Here is a 22744-nt window from a genome sequence, read left to right as displayed (position 1 = left end):
CACTAAGACATTAGCTCATGTGCGTGAACACATGAACTAAAAAGTGATGATACTGTATGGCAAAGTATAGCATGCCTTGTTTCTCTTTATCAGTGTGAGGGAAATAATACAACTTACACACTTGATGACATACGCTGATATGTATACAGCTCCTATTGAAAACACATGTACAATCTGATTAATTTACCAGGAACAGTTCTCAAAGTAATGCAGGTGAAGTGGAACTAGCCAGAGATGTTCTTGATGGAGGTGAAGACATGAAGGGTAAGTATAAGTGGTACATAAACAGAATATTAGTAACAGGAAAGGACGTATTGATATTTACTTTGATCAGCAGATTCTAAGACAACACTTACGAAAAGAGCAAACAGAGAAACCAACATATTTTTTTCTTCAAAAATATTCTTTTCTTTGAAATTATTGAACCAATAGTAATCAAACTTTGTTTGTAGTTAGTCCAAGGGGATGACCTCATTCAGTTTTATTAGCTCCACTGTCAGCAACAAAGAGCTTATCTAATATGAATGTGTGGCAGAGTCCGTCGTCCGTCAACTTTTCATATTTAAAGCTTCTTCTTCAAAACTGTCTGTCAATATTTGCTACACAGGCCCTTAAGTTATGAGTGGAACAAAATCTGTCTACGTTCCACTCATGACTTATTCAGATTTGATAAAATTGATGAAATACGCAAATTTGCATTTTTTAGGCAAATTAAAAAATGCAAACTTAGGCAAAAGTCGTTTTTGGACACCGGTGTCCTTTGTCGCCACAATGTATGTGTGTGTGTCCGTCTGTCCGTCTGTCCGTCCGTCTGTCCGTCCGTCCGTCCGTCCGTAGACAGATTTTGTTCCACTCATAACTTAAGAACCCTTAGGTCCAATGTCATACAATGTGGTATTTGGTATTATCATGATGAGACTTAGATCTGATTAGATTTTGGTGGGTGTGGCTTATTAATTAATTGCTCATTTGCATATTTTATGACTTTTTTGCCATAGGGCTATATCTCAAGAAATATTGAACCAAATTTGATGTGACTGTACACATACTTAATTACCCTATAGCATAACTATGGTAAAAGTTTAGTAAGTTTGGTTAATTAATTCTAATTTGCATATTTAATGAATTTTTGTAATAAGACTACCAGTATACTCAAGAACTTCTTAAGCAAATGTGATGGCCATACTTTTATCAGCTTGTAGAAACATCATAGTTAAGAAACAATTATTTTTACCTTCTCGTGTCTATTTATAGACAGAGAAGGTATTAGAGTTGAAAACCAATATGCTGCTGTCAAGAACTTCCGTCTGTCAAGACTTCTGTCTGTCAAGATCCGTTGACGTCATGCCACTATGATGGGTCATATCATAAACTGGTGGGGGTGTTCATGGCTCAGGTTGAGGTGTGGGAGAACGATTTTGAGCTATGACAAAAATCAAAAGGGACTTAGCGGCATAGCCACAGTGTTAAGCCTTTCTCCAAGGTTTCTTAGTTGACTACAATCTATTACAGACTACTGAGCTGACGTTAGGGGTACTCACTTTGTGCTTGCTCACTCTGTGAGCGCTAGTGTTTGGTACTGAGTTGCGTGGATATCCCCTCATGGCCTCACGTGATCTGGGCCTGTTGCATAATCTGCAGAGATGATCATATGCCTCCGAGTCTGAAAACTGTCGTTGTGTAAGCCTGTCGGCATTTTCCTTGCATTTTTTCTCATTTAATTTTGCAAAATATCGGTGAGTACCTCAATATTTCAAGATAACCCTTTCTTCCCAATCGTTTCCTGGAGTTTCAGAGTCATATGAACGAAAATGAGTGAAAGTTTTAGACAGGAAAATCGGACGTCGGCCATGTTCAATGTTTACAGTACAATCAGAAGTTTACGTGGAGGAATTAACCAACAAACGGAGTGTTCATGATGCCCGCCCTCTAGAGGCAGACCCTCCTATATGAAGTACCACATTTGATGCTTGTGGAAAGCTTGACCACACAATGGAGCATTTAAACTTTCAGAAAATAACAAGAAGGTATTCAGAAAATGTCAAATACTGAGGAAAAATGCGCAAATATTCAAAATAAACAGGTTAACTGATTGGTCAGCTATAAAAAACAATGAAAATGTTTATGATCAAAAGTTTTTGAGATGCGCACATTTTAACAAATACAGAAATTATTAACATTATAAATATAAGACCAAACTATTTTTTCAGGGATGGGACAGGTTGGAAATGACTGGTGAGAGACAATTGCTGCATGTGGATGCAGCCACACCATTTCATTTACAGCATACTTTATTCACTGTGTTGTGTTCAAGTTCCATATTGTACTGACTGTCATACAAGGATAACATAAGCAAATCAAATCAAATTAGAAAAGGATCAATGCTGTTGTGTGGATTTTGCTGAACATGGCTGATATTTCGCCCTATATATTTGGTATCCAGCAAAGGCATATTTTGATGTAAAGTCAAAATTAACACTACATTGCTGACAATATATTTTACCGTTTCTGCATGAATTTTTCTTTTTTAAATTATAGTATATTAGTACTTCAAACAGATTAACAGTTATCGTGATGTCAACCCATAATTTTACATCACAAAGACTGTAATTCTGCCAATTTTTTTTGTTTTTCAGTCATTTTACAAATTTTGCACTGCACAAGATGATTGAACAAATTGCAATGTTTGAATTTGTAAACTCAAAGAATAAAAATCCTTTGGTCACAAATTAAATTATTTTTTGAAAAGAAATTTACTCTAAACACTTTTAGCATATATTCTTTACACGGTCATGTATTTCAAGGAAAATATGCCTATTAAAAACAGTAATTTCTTCACTTTCAATTTTTTTTCAATACTATGACAATTATCAGCCATGAGGTTATACAAACACAAGACCAGATAAGCGTTTTTCATCATTTCCACAGGACTCTTTGGAAAATCCATTAAAACAGTTAAAAGTGACTGGAAATGATCACTTGGTATACATTTAATTTACAGATGCCAGGTTGTGTATTTCACATGCACTCAGGTCAGTAAGGAAGTGCGTCATTACTATTTTGGACTGTTAATTCTTATTTCTGAATTGTTTAACTTTTTTCCACATTGAACTATCTTTAGGCAGTTTATACTGTAGCTTAGAATTTTTTTGATTGATGTATTTAATCATCTTTTGGGTTCTTTGGGTCCATATCCCACCTCATGCCCCTACATCATCAACTATTTACCAACAACTCCATGCCAACAACCAACTACCTGACCTGGCCACACATTAGAGAAGGTACAGCGTCATTGACGGTATTTTTAAAATAATGCTATACCATGAATACTGTTTTATGTGTGATTATTTTTTTTCAATGAAATAAAAAATGTGTTGAGTGGGTTTTCTCATAGGAGTGTACGTTAGCAGTAAGGGTAAGCAGTAAAGTTGTGTTTTCGGCGCCATCTAGTGGTCAGAACCAGTAGGGCCTTTCAACCTCGCTCTCATGCATCGAGCAGCCATACTTTCTGTGTGTCGCTACGAGATTCAGTTCCTGCTATGTCTATCTACAGTCACACCACTGGAGCCAGTACGACATTCGGTAAGAGGTTTATTTTTGTATCTGTATTTAGAGCATGTGTTAACTTTGCGTGTACCGATAATATCTGTGAGTGAATGAGAGTTGAGAAGCTATGTGCAGAAAGAAACGGCCTCAAAGGTTATCCAAAGCACGTCACTGATAAGTCGTGTCAAAACGTGTGGCAACATCTCATCACACATCGAGTATACAGTATGGGCCCTAATTATGGTCTAGTTTAAAAAGAGTATCTAAATTTACGAGGGATCGACTGTAATCGTGTTTTCAATATTCACGGAGTTCATTCGAAAAATGCTAGTCGCGTGATGACGACGCCATTGTTTTACAATTAGGGCTTGGGCGTGCATTAAAAACAACCGTTCCCCTGATTTCTACCACACTTCGATTGAAATGATTCTTATAGTGGAAACTGAAAGTTCAACCCCGATTTGCGAGAATTTTTGGTTGTTTTTGGGCATCGTAACTTTTGTGGAGTACGAGTCGGGGGCCCCTGTAAGGTTGTGCCGTCACGGACATAGTGGAGTAAGCGAAATGTGGTGTTTACATGGTTCAAACTAGGATATATTTTCATTTTAGCATACCGAGTCTGAAAACAAATGACCCTCCTGGTTTCACTTTAGTAAATTACTATATCTTGTATTTTCACTGATATCGTGAAACTTGCCAAAATGTCCTGATAGAACTTGTAGACCACGCCGTTTTCCCGTTAAACACTTCCCCGAATGGCGTCATTTGTTATGCCCAATCAGATTGAGCGTTCTTCCGCACGCTTTACAATACATTCGTCATTACATAGTACAAGATATCGTAAGACGTAATCGTTGCTTTGATTGGCGGAAGCGTTTTCATGCCCTTCGGCATGTCGATAGGGGCCATGAGGTAAATTTTCTCAGTAAACGCAATATCAAGAGAAATACGAGCGTGCGGAAGTGGGGCAAAGAATATGTAAAGACATTTAACACTTCTAAATAAACAACAATTATCAAACGTTTATAACCCACGTGTTGCAAAATGTAACTTGCGCATTTTTCTTTCCGACCATTGTAAGGTGGTGCACGGACAGTGGGCTATTGCCACAGGAAATATTCACAATATAGCAAGGCATTTCTGTGTTCAAGATATGACGGTCGATGAATTTCATTCGGTTGTAAAACGAATTTTAAAATTACCCCTCTGTGTCATAGTGTGGCTTTCAAATTATGGCTAAACATTTCAGTTTAAAATGTTGAAAAATGAAGTGTAGTCCACAGTTTGTTTCAACATATGCGTTTATTACTGGTATGTTATTTCATTTCAATAATTTAGCCCATCTTTAGTGTGTATTTTTTTATTTCTTTAGTCCATATTTGTTTAGCAGTGTTCTAAAATTTCTGAACAATTTGCAAATTATTCTGATGATATTTCAGATGCATATATTTGTGGTGATGATAACATAGTTGGTACTTTGTACAAAGATTGTAAATTTTGTGCAGTCCAGCTGCCATTGAAACATCAACTGATAATGGTGTATTAGTTTCCTATTCGATTTATATGTCAGAATTGCACAAATCTGTGCTGAATTAGAATAATGACACTGATCAAGAATCCCATCTGATTTCAGTTTTACAGTGGCTATTGGGAGAATGTTGTTCGCAGAGGAAATGCATAATGTACATTGAATGTAAAATCAAAATATTTAATATGAAATTTAAATCATTTTAGTGAATCATAGCTAGACAACCTATCTCTGACATATTTTTCTTTCATTTGCAGTACTGGTATTCACTGTGTCTTTACTGCAGCTGCTAATTAAAAAAAGAGCCAAAATAAATCAGAATACACACACTTAGTACACAGACATTTGACAACAACATCCAACAGTGACATTGACAATACATACTAACAAGCAGAGCTTGTTAGTTCTAGAATATACAGAATATTATCTCACATAGTGAGTGTCTGAATATTATTCTGAATTGTATTCCAAAGCACATTCTGAAAGTACTCTTCTGGAATATACAGAATACTCATTGGTTGAGCCAGACATGTCACCATATCTCAAGATGTACACAAGCAAACATGGTACTTGCGCATAGTATGATTACACTGTCGCGTGACTACCATGCTATTCAAGTTTGGTCAAATTTCACATTCTTTGCCACTGCACCATCTACCTAATACATACTGATGACCCACGGTGTCCACTCAAGTCTCACTTTGATTAACCAGAGTTTCAACGGACTAATGTGGTTTGTACTGTATGCTGTGGACAGAGATATCTTAGAAACCCTGCAGTAACTGTTTTTAGCTCACATTTGGTATACCAATGTGAGGTAATCGTATAAGCTGAAGTTGGTGGTATCTGTATGTATGTATGTATATATGTATGTATTTATGTCCATATAGTATGTCCATCAACATCAAAAACTCACGAATCGCTGCACTTTTTAGCTTGGTATTTGGTGTGTGGATGTATCCTGGGCTGTAGATTGGATTTTGTTCAAATGAAGTCTGCATTGCCAAAATTATGCAAATGACCTTAAAAACTATGAAAATGGTCAAAAATTACTACCTCAAGAACTGCTGTTTTGATTGCTTTGAAAATTAGTGTGCAGGTACCTTAGGTGGACCTTATACAATTTTTAGCTCCGCTGTCAGTGACACGTCGCTTATCAAATAGGTTGATTTGTTGTCGTCGTCCGTCGTCTGTCAACAATTGCCTTCTCCTCTGAAACCGCAAGTCCAATTGCTTTGAAATTTTATATGCAGTTCACTTGGGGTGACCTCACTTAAGTTTGTTCAAATCGTGGTGAAAGTTGCATATTTGTATTTTTGGGCCATTTTTGGTGTTTTTGGTAAAAAAATCTTTTTCTCTAAAACCGCTTGTCCGATTGCTTTGAAATCTGATATGCAGTTTATTTAGAGTGACTTCAGTCAGATTTGTTCAAATCGTGGTGAAATTTGCATATTTGTATTTTTAAGGCAATTTTTGTCACTTTTGGTGAAAAAATCTTTAAAAATCATCTTCTTCAAAACTACCAGTAAGATAGCTTTGATAATTGGTACATATGTCTCTAGAAATGATCTATTTCAGATTTGTTCAAATTGTGCAGAAATATGCAAATTTGCATTTCAAGGCAATTTTTAGCTCATATTTGGTATGAATAAATACCAAAAAGAGCTCATATGATGAGTCGGTGTCTGCAGTGTTGCTGCCAGGAATTTTAGATCAGGGGACACTGTGTCCCACTACCATTTATTTTTGGGGACATTTTGTACATTTTGGGGACAACAAGCAGTTGTCAATCAAATTTTGCATTATTTCGTAACACATTAGTTTCACTGAACAAAATTCAAGCTACCGGGACCGCGTCGCTATGCTTGAATTTCAGGCAATTGAAGCAGAATACCATATCATCCGCAAATCATAACTCAGACAGACTACAGTCAAGCAAATTATGATATCAAGTGCAACGTTTTAATTACTTTAATCGTAGAGCTAGCTCCGAAAGTACGTTGTGTAAGCCTCACAATAATTATGCAAAACAAAGATCATCGTCAGTAACAGATATTACTTGTAGACTACACCCATCACAGTTGACTCACGAGTGCGCCCGAGGTGACCTGCAGTACGCAAGAGTGCGGGACAACGGGTTCCGTTTTGGGGACATTGTCGCAAGGGCGCGTCCTGGCGGCAACACTGTGTCTGTATATTTGTGGGTATGTGCGGATGTATGTCCGTCACACGCAAAGGCTCCCATACCGCCAAAGCTACCATCTCAGTATTTGGTGTACGGGTAGATGCATTGGTTGAGATGTGATTTTGTTCAAATGAACATGCTAGTGTCAAAAATGTGCAAATTAGGTAAGAAAAAGGGGAAATCCTGCAAATGTGCGGGAGTGGACCCGTTAAGGGGAACAGCCAAAACATCTGAGATGGAGAATCTGGTATGGGTAACCTATTTTCATGCAGTGCGTGCGGGAGTGAAGGGTAACAGCCCACCCATCTGAGTTGGAGAATTTGCCATGGGTAACCTATTTGTATGCAGTGTATCTATTACTTGTGGGAGTGGTGGCAGTAACTGAAACAGCCTAATGAAGAAAATGAGGTTGTATGATTCATTTCCTGTCATTGTTCATGAACTGTTACATGTTGGCAGACCTGCACACAAAGTAAGAGGGACTGTGTTCGAACAATCCTGTGCTTGTAACGGAAGAACTGCCAGTAAATTGAAGGTAAATACATCACAGTCTTGTTTAAGTGTTCAGCTGAGTATTGATATGTGTTTGAAGATGTATCCTCAGTTGTTAGAATATGAATTTTGGGCCAGTAGACACAGTGGTATATTTGGTCCGGAAAGGGACCTTGTCAAGGCGAGCTGTACCATTATTTTTTAAGGGGTGCCAACAGTGGTGGGGAGCTGAATACGCGTGTTAATGGAGGGATGGGACTAGCACTGTAGCAGTAGTGTTCTGTCTTACTTATGTGCTTTCTATGTTCAAATGGAAAGCTTGCTTTAAGCATGTGTATTGGAAGGACATATTGTTTTCAGACGTGTATTTTGAGGACATGTTAAGTATCAGGGTGTGAAATGACCGGTGGCCATGCATCAGAAGACCACCAATTATCCTAGTTAGACCGCCACCAGATTATATTTTGGGTGGTCCATTGATGACAACCTAGTTTCAGAAGGTCACGCTAGTACACTGCAGATCTTGTAATGTTTAATGTCTCACACAGGGTTTCCTCTGAGATAGATGCTTTGGCAGTTATGTACCAGTATACATCTCTCTTTGTTTTACTGTTTACTGCTATGATTATCATGATTAAGTCTGCAAATGTTGCATAACATCCCCTTACAAATTTCCTCTTTACTAAGTGATACAGGTCAAGGTGGAATACTTGTACACAACTTCATGAGTACATGTATGCAGCCTTGACCTCCAGAAGAATAACACTCCGATAGTGACTTATCTTTTTGATGAGATAGTTGACGTCCCATTTTTTTACTTTACTAGGTGTAATTGAGCAACATGCCAAAGAAAAAGTATTGGCGAAAATCAGCTGTAAAAAAACAGGTATGTGTTATACAAAGATGTATGTGTGGTCTGTATTTTTCTCTCGTCTCCATTGAACAAATTCCAACTCAAAACTGACACATGAACAGTTGCTCATGAATGTATTTGACAACACGGTATATACCCTGAAACATGTAGTTAAATATCATCAGGTCAAAAGCCAGTAAAATTATTTAACAAATAATGAACGTTTGCATGAAGGTATATGAATGCACATTTCATAAATAGCACTAAGGCTGCGTTAAGAAAATGATAGGGAAGGGGGCGGAGGGTTGATTTCAGGAGTATATGGTAATTTGGTGGGGTATTTCAAAATTTTTGATCATATAGATGGGGGAGAGGGGGACTTGAAAATATTTGAGGGTATTGAGGGGTGTGATGTGAAAAAAAATAATATGTCAATCACGATTCCTCTAGCCCCAAATAAATGGTATGGGGCCCATACCATTTATTTCAACACAGCCTTAGACTGGGGAAGGCAACAAATTGTTACTTTTTGCTGTAGATGGTATGTTACTTTCAAAAGGCATTTGAGTAGAGTTCCTGTGATCTCCACACCCTATTTCCACATTCTGAGATTTGTAGAGTAACTCTTTTTCCTGTATTTTTCTAAACAGGCTTATGGCGATGTCAAAACAGATGGTTTTGATACTGGTTTGGGTGTTTCCAGTAATGTAAAACACCCTTTGCAAGAAGGAACCTGCAATAAGCCACTTCACAATAAGTCAATGTACAGCAAGTCAATGAACGATAAGTCCACATCATACAACAGATTCAATAGCAGTACACAATGTACAGCACTTAATACTTCACTAGCAGTTACAAAAGGCAATAGTAACCAATGCCCCAACACATTTCAGTGCAGTACTACTGCTCATAGTTGCAACAGAGCAAACAGTGGCAACAGTGTAAGTAACAATGATGTGACTACGTTTACCACTACAACCTGCGCTACCAATACTTGAGGTATGTAATTGTCTCGAAACTGACATTGTACGAGCAGAAGTACTGGCCATGGCTCGTACTTTCATATTACGAGTGACGTATGCAAGCTATAAGTCACACATGCCTTTTGACCTAATTTTTTATGAATACGCCTAGGACTATGTTGTATTCCATGGATGAAAGATTTTTGTTTATGTGAAAGGAATTTATGACAAATGAACGCTTAGACACATTTTCTGTGTATATTCGAAACTCGGAAGTAGAAGTGGGTGTGAACTTCGTATGATTATTTTTTTGGTCGTGAGAGCGGGTTCAGTGCAGTGCGGAGGAATACTTTTAGGCTTTGACTTTCGGACGAGTCTGTACGTACGGGTCAAGACTGGAGACGACGCGACACTCTCTGACTTATTATACGCCACGATGGTAGACTTTTTTGCAGACGTCGATTGTAACATTAAGCTGTTAAAGAAGAACCAAAGAAGAGGTTGCAATGTCCGAACATCAAGGAAGAGACCTCGATTGGTTGTAATGCACTTGAACCTACCGCCGTTGTAAATCTTTTTTACTTTCTCGAATTCGAAAGTGCAATGATTTCACAGACATAAAACCTGCGTGGCTCGCGAGTCAGCTTATGACCTCAAAATAATCTGATCACCACATTATGTTAATCACAGTGTACAATGAATAATATGAAGGATTTTATGAGTTGGCGGGTGTTTTTGTGGCACCCGTGTGTACCTCATGTTGTACAGTCTATTTGAAAATGACCTCTACTTGAAAATGACCTCTACTCAACAATGATTTTAAAAGACTAGCATTTTTCTGACCTTGCATTCAACTTCAAGTTTTGAAAAAGCACATTATCGGAACCACACTATTATTGATGTGTATTGTTGAGAATACGGCCCCGCCTATTGAATAATGGTATAGTCAGGTCACTGTGTGGTCAATATTCCTGTTTGTCATCGCGGAACTTGCAGAAGCCATACAAGATATCGATGCTCGATACTTCTATATTCAATTCGTTCGTTCGCGCTCCTGAACAACAAAAAAACATCACTCAAAACCAACTCATCACATTCCAAACTTACCTAGCTACACTCAGTTCGGTAGATAAGTTCCAGGCATCAGTCGTAGTATAAATGCTGACGTCGATTTGTCGACGTCAATGAAGTCGGCGTCGACGTAATAATGTATTTTTACAAATATATTTATTTATTTGGCGTTAATTAGAGGAAAATCACATCAGAGGGTGGATGACGTATGTATTACAATATCCCGGGTAGGCTAAACTGGCCGTTTTGTTTATCGCTATTATTGCCTACTCCCACCGTACCGCCCATCATCTGTAACTTGCACGCGATGTTTGCACACGAACGAACGCCCAATGCCAGTCACTCAGAGTCGTCGGTTTTCTTGCTACCCAAGTTGAAATATATGCAATTATGAATGTCATTTTTGAAATTTCACTAATGCATGCAATACCAATTACGATGAACCCACAATTTATTGTTGTTGAGATTTTGTCAACAGTGTTATAAATATAGTGCTGCAAAGTCAGTAGTAGGGCCTATCCACGTGAAAGACGTTTTGAACTCGTTCCCGTACTTGCTATATTCAAGCTGAAATCAGTCAAGTCATTACGTGTTTATTTCGCATATTTGCTATATTTTAGCACCCGTACGCAGAACCCCTCTTTGAATTCTGTTTGGCATGTTTCTACGTTCATTTAGAATCCTATTTTGTCTTTTTTTTTTCAACGCTCAGCTCGACGCTGTTTTTGTTTTTCCACGCTCAGCTTGACGCTCACTTTGTCGATTTTGGGACCTGCATTACGTCACTCGTACTTTGAAAGTACGGCACATTACGTCACTCGTACTTCGCTCGTACGAGCTCGTAGGTCTGCTCGTAGTTCGTCCGTTTTGAGACGATTAGATAAATGAATACTTGCACAAATGGTGTAAATTATAATCACATTCAATTATCAATGCAACAAGATATTAATCAACATCATGAAATGGCTGTGGAAACACAGATTTCAGCTCCTGAATTACAATCAGAATATCATTTACGGACTCACAGATATCAGATGACAGGTAGTTTAGATAACACCATTGAGTATCAGGATATGTATATCACTAACAATAGTCAGACTTTAAAATGGGAAAGTTACAGAATAAATAGTGTTGTGCAAGGTGAGCATCCACCAAGGCAGTAACATCTTTAGCATAGAATCACAAGGTAGACAGTGTACATGTAATGCCCTTGCTTACCTTTGTATGTCTCAAAATAGAGATGGCACACTGACATCTGAAGACTTAGATTGTATTTTACATGTTGGTGATGATTTGTACAGAGAAACAACCAAATGCCTTCGAGCCAGTAATACGTTGTTTTCTGAAATATTATTATTGGATGAATTACCAAATACTTGTAACATCAACTTCATGCAATACAATATAATAAGAGGACAACTTTACTTTGGTCCGCTAGATTGTATCACTAATTTTGACGTACCAGGCTGCATGGTGTTAACAGATGCAATAGTGAATGTTTTCGGTTCTAGTGATTCAGTGTTGTTGATGTTTGGTGGGTACTGTATGGCACTCTCTAAAAATGCAAGCAAATACTTCCTATTTGATTCCCACAGTTGGAACTCACATGGCTTCCAGTGTTCTGATGGAACTAGTGTGTTATTGTGCTTTGACATGTTGAATGATTTGTTAAACTATTTGTATTCATTATGTCATGACCTTAACTTGGATAGGGTGACACCGTATGAACTTCAAGAATTTTCCATCCAAGTAGAAACTACCAGCTCTCATACACAGTGTCAGTGCATGCTGGCAATTACATGCCAATTTACTACTGCTTTCTTTTCGCGGTTTCCAGCTTATATTGTAAAATATGCACAGTGGTTGATATTTGGTTCCTACCACATATGATTTTACTATTACCTGTTACTTCTTTATTACTCTTGCTTAATTCTTTTCCTTTTCACAAGCAGATGCCTTATTCGTCTTAAATTCAAGTGATGGAAATGGACATCAACAAATACCACCCAGTAAAAATTATTGCCAAGATTATTCACTTCGAAGACGGGCGCGAAAAATACAAAAGAGCCGTAATAGCGGACCACTCTTCTGCCACGGTCCTCTACATTTGGTCCACACGACGGGACAAACTGTCCCTTGTTGAAAGCAATGTAGGTAAAACAATGATTGTGGGACCCAAGATATACGTGCGGAACAATAGAATCTCCATTAACAACGATTCTCAGTTAGCAGCTACCGGAACAGACCTCACCATACCACCGTCAATCTTATCTAACGCTCATTGCTTGGTATCCATGATGACCGAAAAAGCACCCGCTGACTAACGCAAAAAGGGCTGCAAACTATCAGAGCCGCCTTACAACAAGAAAGTTTTCTGCCATCATACCGTCAGTAAGTACTTTTCGTCAAGCACTTACACAGTTCAGTTTTCCTCTATCCACTTCATAATTTTCCTCCCTCATACCTCTGGTGTGATCATGTTGTTACAACGCACAACATAAAATTAAACCAAGGATTCATTTGTACAGACAGCCACTTATGCTGCTAGACTCCCCATCACAATATCTGTACCGGTAGTTGTCATCACTTCTAATACATCTTCGATATGGTGCACCTTTTGTTCCAGGAGTCAGATGCTGCTTTGGATGACCTTGATAACTTATCGGCTGATTCTGATGATGAGATGTTCTGGTCAACAGGCAAATTACGTGGCTTAACTAGCATACAGAAAGTGTTCCTGTGTACCAACTTCTCATGCAACGGTTACATCAATGACAAAAACAGGTACATACAGCAACCTTCTTACTCTATTACCATCAATAAGTCTTCAAAACAGCCAGTCCGGTTTCTTTTGCATGAAGGAGCACAAGTCGGGCTTCATCACATTAATCCCATGTAATAGATATTACTGAACCAACAGTATTTTTGAGTAAAATCTTCACCTTCCAGCTTATCCCACTCTCTCACTATTTTGTATCCAGGCTCTGTTCCGATTATGATAACAGCTTTGACTGTGCATCTTTGCAGCTCTTTCGGCCCCTTTACATCAAGCAATCCAGATATAAGCATGGTTTTCACCTTCTTCATTGACTCAAGTGTCACAAATACTTATTCCCAATATAACACTTACACAGCTTTTTAATCACCCGCCAGGTCACTCATTCTCTTATGGTATATATAACAGTCCATCTACTTATCACAGAACTCCTTCAACAACACACACTGGCTGCACTGCATACTATATACGAGACTCACTGTCAGCAGATTTAGTCAACCACTAGATAAGCAGACGCATGCTTTTTTGTTATACATTCATGTAAACACTACCATATGTCACTACTTTTATATTTTCCCCTTCCTTTTCAGATGCAAATTTTGCTGCAAATCAAAAGGTCCTGCAAATCGTGTCGGATACATACTTGAAATACTTCTGGTCGACAATGACGAGGAGAACAAGTACCGTGTCTTCCCACGCCAGGCAAGACAGCTCTTGCAATAGTTGCACATTGACTGTCACAACACAACAGTTGAACAGCTACAGGATGAATTTATTCCTAAGTGTGATGGACGGGATCTTACGTTCAAAGCCAATTAAGCCCACATTGTTACAGCAATGAAATCCAACTGACACTTTCCAACACCTATACCTGCTTCCCTACCTCACGGCTCTATAGCGACAATACCAGTACTGACACTTGCCAATGTGTTTCCATTGTACATTTCCCATTTACAAAACTACATTTTCTTTGTAATAACTTACATTTCGTATGTAGTTACCCATGATTTCTGTTCCACTTACTTTTGTTATTCATTGCAGCTTTATAGCCTTTATTTAACATACTTTTTGTAGCGATATTTAATCCTGTGTTGCGATATTCAGTGCGGAATTATAGCCTGTATTTCACATACTTTTTGTAGCGATATTTAATCCTGTGTTGCATTAGTCAGTGCGGCATTATAGCCTTTATTTCACATACTTTTTGTAGCGATATTTAATCCTGTGTTGCATTAGTCAGTGCCGCATTATAGCCTTTATTTAACATACTTTTTGTAGCGATATTTAATCCTGTGTAGCGTTATTCAGTGCAGCATTATAGCCTTCATTTAACATACTTTTTGTAGCGATATTTAATCCTGTGTTGCATTATTCAGTGCAGCATTATAGCCTTTATTTAACATACTTTTTGTAGCGACATTTAAAGGGACATTATCGCTATCTTTTGCCCCTTTTTACACCAATATTGATGCAAACTGTACAAAAACCTCGAGTCAGAGGTAATTGGATGGAAATTGTCTATGGTCGACCATTTTTTTGACATCTTTCAATATCAACAACATCAGCAACTGCACGTTTGCAACAATATTGGTGTAAAAAGTGTCAAAAGATAGCGATAATGCCCCTTTAATCCTGTGTTTCATTATGTCGCTTTATAGACTTTACTTAACGTACTTTTCGTACTGATATTTCATCCTGCGTTTCAAGACTTCCATTCATTTCTTTTCAGTCTTTGGTAATAAAAATAAATTTTTCTAACTGCATACATCTGTAGCTTCCTCTATGTCAATGCATTCATCTACTCCACCACATTGTACAAATTTATGATTTCCTAAAACATCCAAGACTGCTCTCCCCTACTACCAGCATCAGCCCTGTACTATCTATTAAATATGCATAACCTCGATCTCTCTGACCAACCCCATGTTACCAAATATGAGCAAAGTGTCATTGACGCTATTTTTACCATTTTTGGTCAAAAAATGTATTTCTCAATAAGTACTGGTCTGATAATTTTGAAATTTGGTATACAGGTTTCTATAGATAAACTTAGTAATATATATTGAATTTCTGATGAAATCTGTAATTTTGTATTTTTGGGGCAATTTTTGCCATTTTTGGTCAAAAAATGTGTATTTCCAAAACTAGCTTTGAAATTTGGTATACAGGTCCCTACAGATCAAATAAATGATATTTATTGAAATTGTGATGAAATCTGCAATTTTGTATTTTCAGGGCAATTTTTAGTCCTTTGGGCCTTTAGCCCAAAGTACTTATGTGATGACGCGGCCTCTGTTGTCGCATACAGTGGGCCGTATGCTGTGGACGCAGGTATCTCAGAAACGCTTCTGTAACTTTTTCTGAAATTTGGTCTAGTGGTCACTTGGGCATGTATCTCAAACGGTCTTTTTTATTTTTTTGATTGAATCATTTTAAAGTCACTTTTTTAGCTTTTTTGTGAAAACCACTATTTTCAATTTTTCCTCAAAACCACTGATTTGATTATTGTGATATTTAGCATGGGTGTTCGTATAGTTGAAATGCCGTCAGAAATGTTCAAAATTTGGTGATACATGCCTTGTGTTATTTTTAAACAATATTTTTATCCATTTTTATTTTATATTTACTTGATTTTGACTCACTTTCGCTAAAGCTACCGTTTGCGCATGTGCACAACTGTAGGACAAAATCTGAGTTGAAGAATCGAAACGGATGCCATCTTGTTTCTCGGTCTGGGCATATTTTTTACGTTTTAAACGTTTCACTGTGAATTTCAATATGTTCTATAGTTATGAAGTTGACAGTGATGCACTTTTGCGGCTGTCGTGTATTTTTTGGTACGAAATGCGCCTTTGATCGACTGAAGAATGATGGCCTCCGTAGGCGATAAACACCGGTACTGGCAGGCATATCAGTTCTGCTGAGGAAGTAATCCAATGGCCCGTATAGGTCAGGGGCTCACTTAGGGGTGAACCACTTGATTTCTGGGGGGTATGGAGGATTTTGAGAAAAAAATTGTCACCAGGTGAAATAAAAGAAAAAAATTAAGCCTGTAATGGCTTGAGAAAAAAAAAATTCTCATAACAGACAGAAATAAAAAAGGAATTGTCACAATGCACTTGAAATGAGCAAAATTTTGGAAACTTCATTCTCATGTATTCTTTGCTGGCATGCTGCCATAGGCAGCGCAAATGTTTTTACCACAAGCAATTCTTATGTGTTTTTTTTTCCCAGCACTTATGATATAAGCATTCACTACTTTACACCTCAGTGCACTCGATGTTTTCCTTCCCTTTTCTGACCCAAGAAATCATATTTCAGGATTTCTGTTGCAATATCTCAATGGTACAGGCAATATCTAGATGGGACTATTTGACTTCTGTAAATTGTGAAAATTTAAAACACAAGACAGGAGTCAATAAACTAGTAGTAGGGAGGCCAACTGAAATTTTGAAATGTTCAATCTGCATTTTAATTAATGTAGTTTTTTAGATTTCAATGAGAAAAGCTAAACAATTTTTTTAATTTTCGAAATTGGATGAACAATTACAAATTTTATAGCTTTTTAGCTACTATAGACTATAGTCTATAGAAGCTATTGGGATGGGTATCCGTCCGGCGTCCGTCGTCAGTCTGTATGTATGTATGTATGTATGTATGTATGTATGTATGTCCGTTTGTGAGGCGTCCGTCCACTCAAATATCTTGAGAACCGCAGTACTTACTGATTTGATATTTGTTGTGTAGATGAAAAATACGATTTTGAGAAACTATTTTTTTTAATTTTTTGATATTGTTGAAAATAGGCAAATTAATGCCAAAAAAGGTGTTTTTGGTAAAAAATCTTCTTCTTCATAACCGCTGGTCAGACAGCTTTGTTATTTGGTATACAGGTCCCTAGGGGTAACCCAACTTAGACTTGTTCAAATTGTGATGAAATATGCAAATCTGTATTTTTAAGGAATTTTTTTGTCATTTTGGTCAAAATTTGACTTACATTGTATGTAATTCTTGTACTGTATAAACCCTATCAATTCACCCAGAAAAAATAATTAATATGATTTTAAATAATTGAATTAATTAGGAAATCATCAAAGCCAAAATAATTTTAGTGTAGAATTATCAGAAAGTTCAACTTTTTTTGACAGTTCATAGTGAAATGCTTACCATCTTGGAGGATTAAAACATGTAAAGGCAACTTTCCTGAATCCCAACTTTGACATATTCTGAACCGTCATTTATTGTGCCCTGTATGTTATCTAAAAGAAATTGCTCAAAATAGTCAATAGAGATAGAGATAGAAAGTTCTAATTTCCATTTATGGTTGACTTGGTAAGGATAAAATAAAATTACTTTTTGAGGAAAAAAATAGAGTGGTCAATTAAAAGAGTGGTCAAAGTGATAGGGTTTTTATGGTAAAGCTGGGCTGTATAAAGATTCCTCATGTGCTATTTATAGCAATTATGCAATCTGTGTAAACAGTGCAATGAAAGTGTAACATGATTCCTTATAATGCTTTTGATGACCTTGAACTTCTTAAGTTTCAAACCTTTGTCTCTTCAGTGTGCTTTCTCTGAGTATGTACAGTCTCAACTTATTAAACAGAAATCACAATGTTAATCAAAGATATCCACCTTCTTCATCAATATATGTGTCACAAAAGGTTATTCTCTACATAACTCAACAGAGCTCTGTCAACTGTTGAGTTGCTTGTTCTTTCAAAACCGCTGGTCAGACAGCTTTAATATTTAGTTTACTTGTCCCTAGGATGACCTTAGTGAGATAATTTCATACAGTCAGGAAATACTTAATTTTGTATCCATGTCTATAGTAGCTTCAGGGACTTTGGCCCTATGTTTAAAACATTCACTTTTACTCTTTCTGTAGAAAGACAATACATATAATAACAATGGTAACAATGGGACAAAAATGAAGGAGTTTTAGCTGAAATTTACAGTAAATTTGCTGTAACTTTGTTAATAAAACATCTTTTTGTACCAAATTTGGCATGGAGATAGATTTCAATAGCACACACAAATGTATCCTAAAATCACGCGATTACGATGGTGGCCATAGTGGATTTATCCATGGCAATGGATGACGGACACTTAACGAGAAATGACAAAATGAAAATATTAAGCTCAAATGGCATAAGTGATATATCAAATTGAAGGTCTTTTTGAGCTGATGACACTTTTGAATAGCGCTACTGCATTAAAACTACCTACAAAAAGTATTTTATCCAAATAAAGGCTTTCAAAACATCACCACTGGGGCCATGTGGAGTTCTGATTTACAGTATACATGTAATTACAATTGAAAATTACATACCCATAATATTACTATTCACTTGTCTTTACAAATACCAAGTGATAATAAGCAACCAATAAAGTTGAGTCTACAAACAAATATAGCCTCCAGAGAGTTGCATTGGAGTACAAACAAATCATGTGATGATTGTGTTCAAATCAGGTAGCACCAGATAGTCTTATTAATGGAGGGTCCTTGGATGTCATTTACAGTTTTGTGCATAGAATTAATGACTCTTTGGGTTTTCAGATGTGTATTTGGTATTTGGAGCAAAAGGAAGGTATATGACAAGGTATATACCGGTACATATGGCATGATATACAGAAATTTTCCATCCGTAAGTTCACTTTCAGATGCAAAAAATATATCCGAGCACTGTAAAATTGACACAGGAATCACGTAAACAGTTGATTGTCAGAGAGAAGTTTATACATTCAAACTAATAAATCATTTGTTCATTCATTTCCATTATGTTATCATTGAAAATAAATTCTGTTGATCGTCAAATGGTCAATTCTTACACACGATGTACATTCTATAACCAAGCGTAAAACGCGACGGTAAAAACAGACACTCTACATAGGGATTACTGTGTAGTACATGTAGTCAAGATTTATCGCTTCTAAAACCCAAATTAGTGGGGTAATCTAAAGAAATCTTCACAAAATGTCACAGATTCACACTGCAACATATAATCGCTACATTGAAACAAGAAAAATGCCAACTGTTTTCTGTCAAAGGCTAAAAACGTAGTCATATCACTACTTCCGGTTTGGAAATCGAGGGGGCCGCCTTATTGAAAATACCACAAAGTGCCTGTATGAAATCGTACCGGAATCTTTGATCGAAGCATGGTCAATAACTCCGTCAATAAATACGTGAGCTGTTCAAAATTTCTCATTTTCCTAGCAAAAATTCAAAAGAAATAATGATAAACTGCGTACTAGAGGACGTTTCACAGAGGGTTGGTCGGGTTAGGTCTCGGAAAAATTGCTCTCAATTTTTTGTCTCGGATTTGGTCATATACACTGCCTTATGTTGGTGAAGAACCTTATATCGCGAGAAAGAGCGAGATCTGGGCTTTCAAATGAGTATTCGATGTAAGGGATGTTTTGATTGGCTCACCTTCAAACATGCGTTTCAAAATCGGTGATGTAAATATTAGGTGCCGCCATGTTTCAGATTGCCATTCCCGGTACCGTTTCTAGCTCAATTTTGCAGTTTATTCAAAAAGTAAGTAGTTCATATAAAGAAATAAAAAACATGAGAGAATAGCTGCATTTTTTATTTTTAGCCTCATGTATTTTTTTCCACAATTTTCTTTCCCGTTATCGATGTTTTTCAATTTTGAACATGACTAAGTCACTGGTGATTGAGTGTCAATTCAGCGCGTCCTGGGCGACCTGCTGGCCTCCCTACCTAGTGTTAAAACCAATATATTATTCTCTCAATATAAATATGTTAAAAAGATTACAAGTTGTCAATGAAAAATTGAGGAACAACAAATATAATGAAATGCAATGTGTGAGCCTTGTTTCTCTGACCACAAAAGATAACATCTCCCCTGAGAACTTAAAAGGAATTGACTGTTTAAAGAAAAGCAGGTATAGTACTGATCACAGTTGATTTGTCAAAAAAGTGTTCTATAATTTAAAGTTGTATACATACTAGACTTTCCATTTTGTTTTCATTTGTTGGAATGTAAAATGAATACATAAAACCATCCTGTGATATGTGAAACACTGGCTTAAATTTGAAAAATTGCACTGCTACTCCATTTGAATAAAAAAAATTGATGCAGGTCTGACAGTAGAAATAAAAAAATGTCTCTCTGACAAAAACAAAAGTTCCCATACCCACTTCCTACATACCCCCCGAAATCAAACAGGTTTCCCCTTAATATGCGCATGCGCTCATAACAAGTTAGCGTTGTTTTGCAAGGACTTTGAAAAATCAAACCGACGCCATCTTGTTTCTCGGTCTGGTGCGAATTTTGACGTTTTGAAGTTTTTAGCGTGTATTTGATGATGTTTTGTAAATACGAAGTTCACAGTGATGGTACTTTTGTTGCTGTCATGTATTTTTTGGCACGAAACGCTCCTTCGATAGACTGAAGAATGATGGCTTCCGTACTCGGCACTCACCCGGTACCGGCGAAGCCATTGCCTTTAGCGAGGCAATCCCTCCGGCGGCGTACTAATAGCTGGGTGAGAGCGAGGGAACGCTCTCTCCTTCTACGTCCATGTCATAACAAACTAGCGTCGTTTTATGTTGATGTACTGTCCTTTCGACACAGCGATAACTTTTAGTTTTCTGTAGCTTATTTTGGGTAATTTCGTCAGTTCGTCAGTGCATTGATTTTGACATCATTGTTGACTTCGATCGCTAAAGACAGTGTGTGCTTATGTTGACCGATTTACTATTAAAGGAAGTACGCGCACTTCAGAATCACGGCATAATCCGACATGGCAATTTGGCAGGATCATCAGATCATACATGATCCGAGATTGCACTTTAGCACGGTCATGATAACTAATATTGTTTGTTTCACTGTTGTTTAATACCTATATTTCCACTAAAAGACCATTAGAATTTTCTCCTGGCTACTTGAAATCGTGCACTGGCATGCATGTAGTTGTCAACATCACTATGCTTGAATGCAGTAGACTCTTACTGTGAATATATCGACTGTCACTGCATATTGCATATGTGTGCAAGTCACTCCGTATCATATCAAAAAATGTAGTATTGCGACATTTGAGCTGCCAGAAGCCAGAATTTACAGTTTACGAGAAAGTTATCTTACATGTAAAACTCAGTTCTACTGTGAACAAAATGCAAGCTATGTTGTATTACTATCGTGAATAGCATAATATTTTGTACCGACAAACTGTGGTCAGGATGATACAGTCCAATGTTAATATTTGTCTCTTGGCACGCACCAGATACTCATGACTGTAAAACAACATTTCCATATAATTGTATATTCAGTTTTTATATTTAGTTTGCTTTTCACCATATTGTATGTCCTTCCCTGCACTACGTAATTCAAAATTAAATTTTGTTTTTGGCCTATACATACTTGAGGGGTAAGCTTATTTAGTCTCATACATTAAAGATGTACTGTTGACCTACAGAGTCCAAACTTTTTATCATTGTATTGTAGATAGGTGTACACTCCAAATACTAAGTACAAGTGTGGTGAGTGTAACAAGCAAATGTGTTTTAGTCAATTAATGGCCCAAATTTATTTTCCATTTGATGGACAATAAATACATATGTAATCAATGCCAACAATCCAGTTTAAGTAATTTGATTTATAGAATAGCCATTGTCCATTATATTACAATATTTTGTGGCTAAATTTTCTCCCCTTCTGTATTATATAAGTTCACCGTTTCCTGTTTTAGATATTGTTGATCCTATTGAGTCCCATCTCTTATTCTTAATTCACTTTCACACATATCAAGGCTGTTGATACTTAGAATCCACACTTGAACTTATGCTGGAGCAGTAACCAACCAGTTCAAATAACTTTCATTTATGTCCAAACAATTTGACTTTTTGCCAAATTTCACATTTATGGCAAATAATAAACAGTAAGGAGGTACAAAGGACGTCGGTGCCCCCGGGCCCCATGTTTCCATTTTTGGTCAAAAAATGTGTATTTCCAAAACTACTCATCAGATAGCTTTGCAAATTGGTATACAGGTTCCCACAGATCACCTCAATGATATTTATTGAAATTATGATGAAATCTGCAATTTTTATTTTTGGGGGCAATTGTTGCCATTTTTGGTCAGAAAATTTTATTCTCGCAAAACTACTCATCAGATAGCTGTGGTTGACATGTTCTTAGGGATGATCTGATGTGATATATTCAAAGTATGATGAAATCTTCAATTGTGTATTTTTAGTCCCCACGGACACCGTCCGGGGGGACTTATAGGTTTGGTCATGTCCGTGCGTGCGTGCGTGCGTGCGTGCGTGTGTGCGTGCGTCCGTCCGTTCACGCAGATAT

At 37.1% G+C, this 22744-nt stretch overlaps 1 protein-coding gene and 1 long non-coding RNA gene across 4 annotated transcripts in view; both read left to right on the top strand.

Annotated features, from left to right (window-relative positions):
* LOC139145776 (uncharacterized) overlaps positions 1 to 22744 on the top strand; it is an 85234-nt gene that overhangs the window by 44957 nt on the left and 17533 nt on the right. For both annotated transcript variants that reach the window (XM_070717083.1, XM_070717082.1), the window contains exon 5: positions 191 to 264. In XM_070717083.1, the coding sequence (XP_070573184.1) occupies positions 191 to 264 (74 nt within the window). The remainder of the gene's footprint in view (positions 1 to 190; positions 265 to 22744) is intronic.
* Positions 277 to 15176, top strand: LOC139145778 (uncharacterized). 2 transcript variants are annotated; one of them, XR_011555023.1, is made up of 7 exons: positions 277 to 3582; positions 5332 to 7794; positions 8578 to 8637; positions 9255 to 9545; positions 12590 to 13028; positions 13264 to 13421; positions 14004 to 15176. It is a non-coding gene; the product is annotated as an uncharacterized lncRNA (long non-coding RNA). The 2 variants fall into 2 exon arrangements; XR_011555024.1 differs by having other exon boundaries at positions 9255 to 9603.

This window comes from Ptychodera flava, chromosome 12, assembly GCF_041260155.1.
Source record: "Ptychodera flava strain L36383 chromosome 12, AS_Pfla_20210202, whole genome shotgun sequence".
Taxonomy (NCBI): Eukaryota; Metazoa; Hemichordata; class Enteropneusta; family Ptychoderidae; genus Ptychodera; species Ptychodera flava.
The sequence above is the reverse complement of the archived record's forward strand: the minus strand, read 5'-3'. Positions and strand labels throughout refer to the sequence as shown.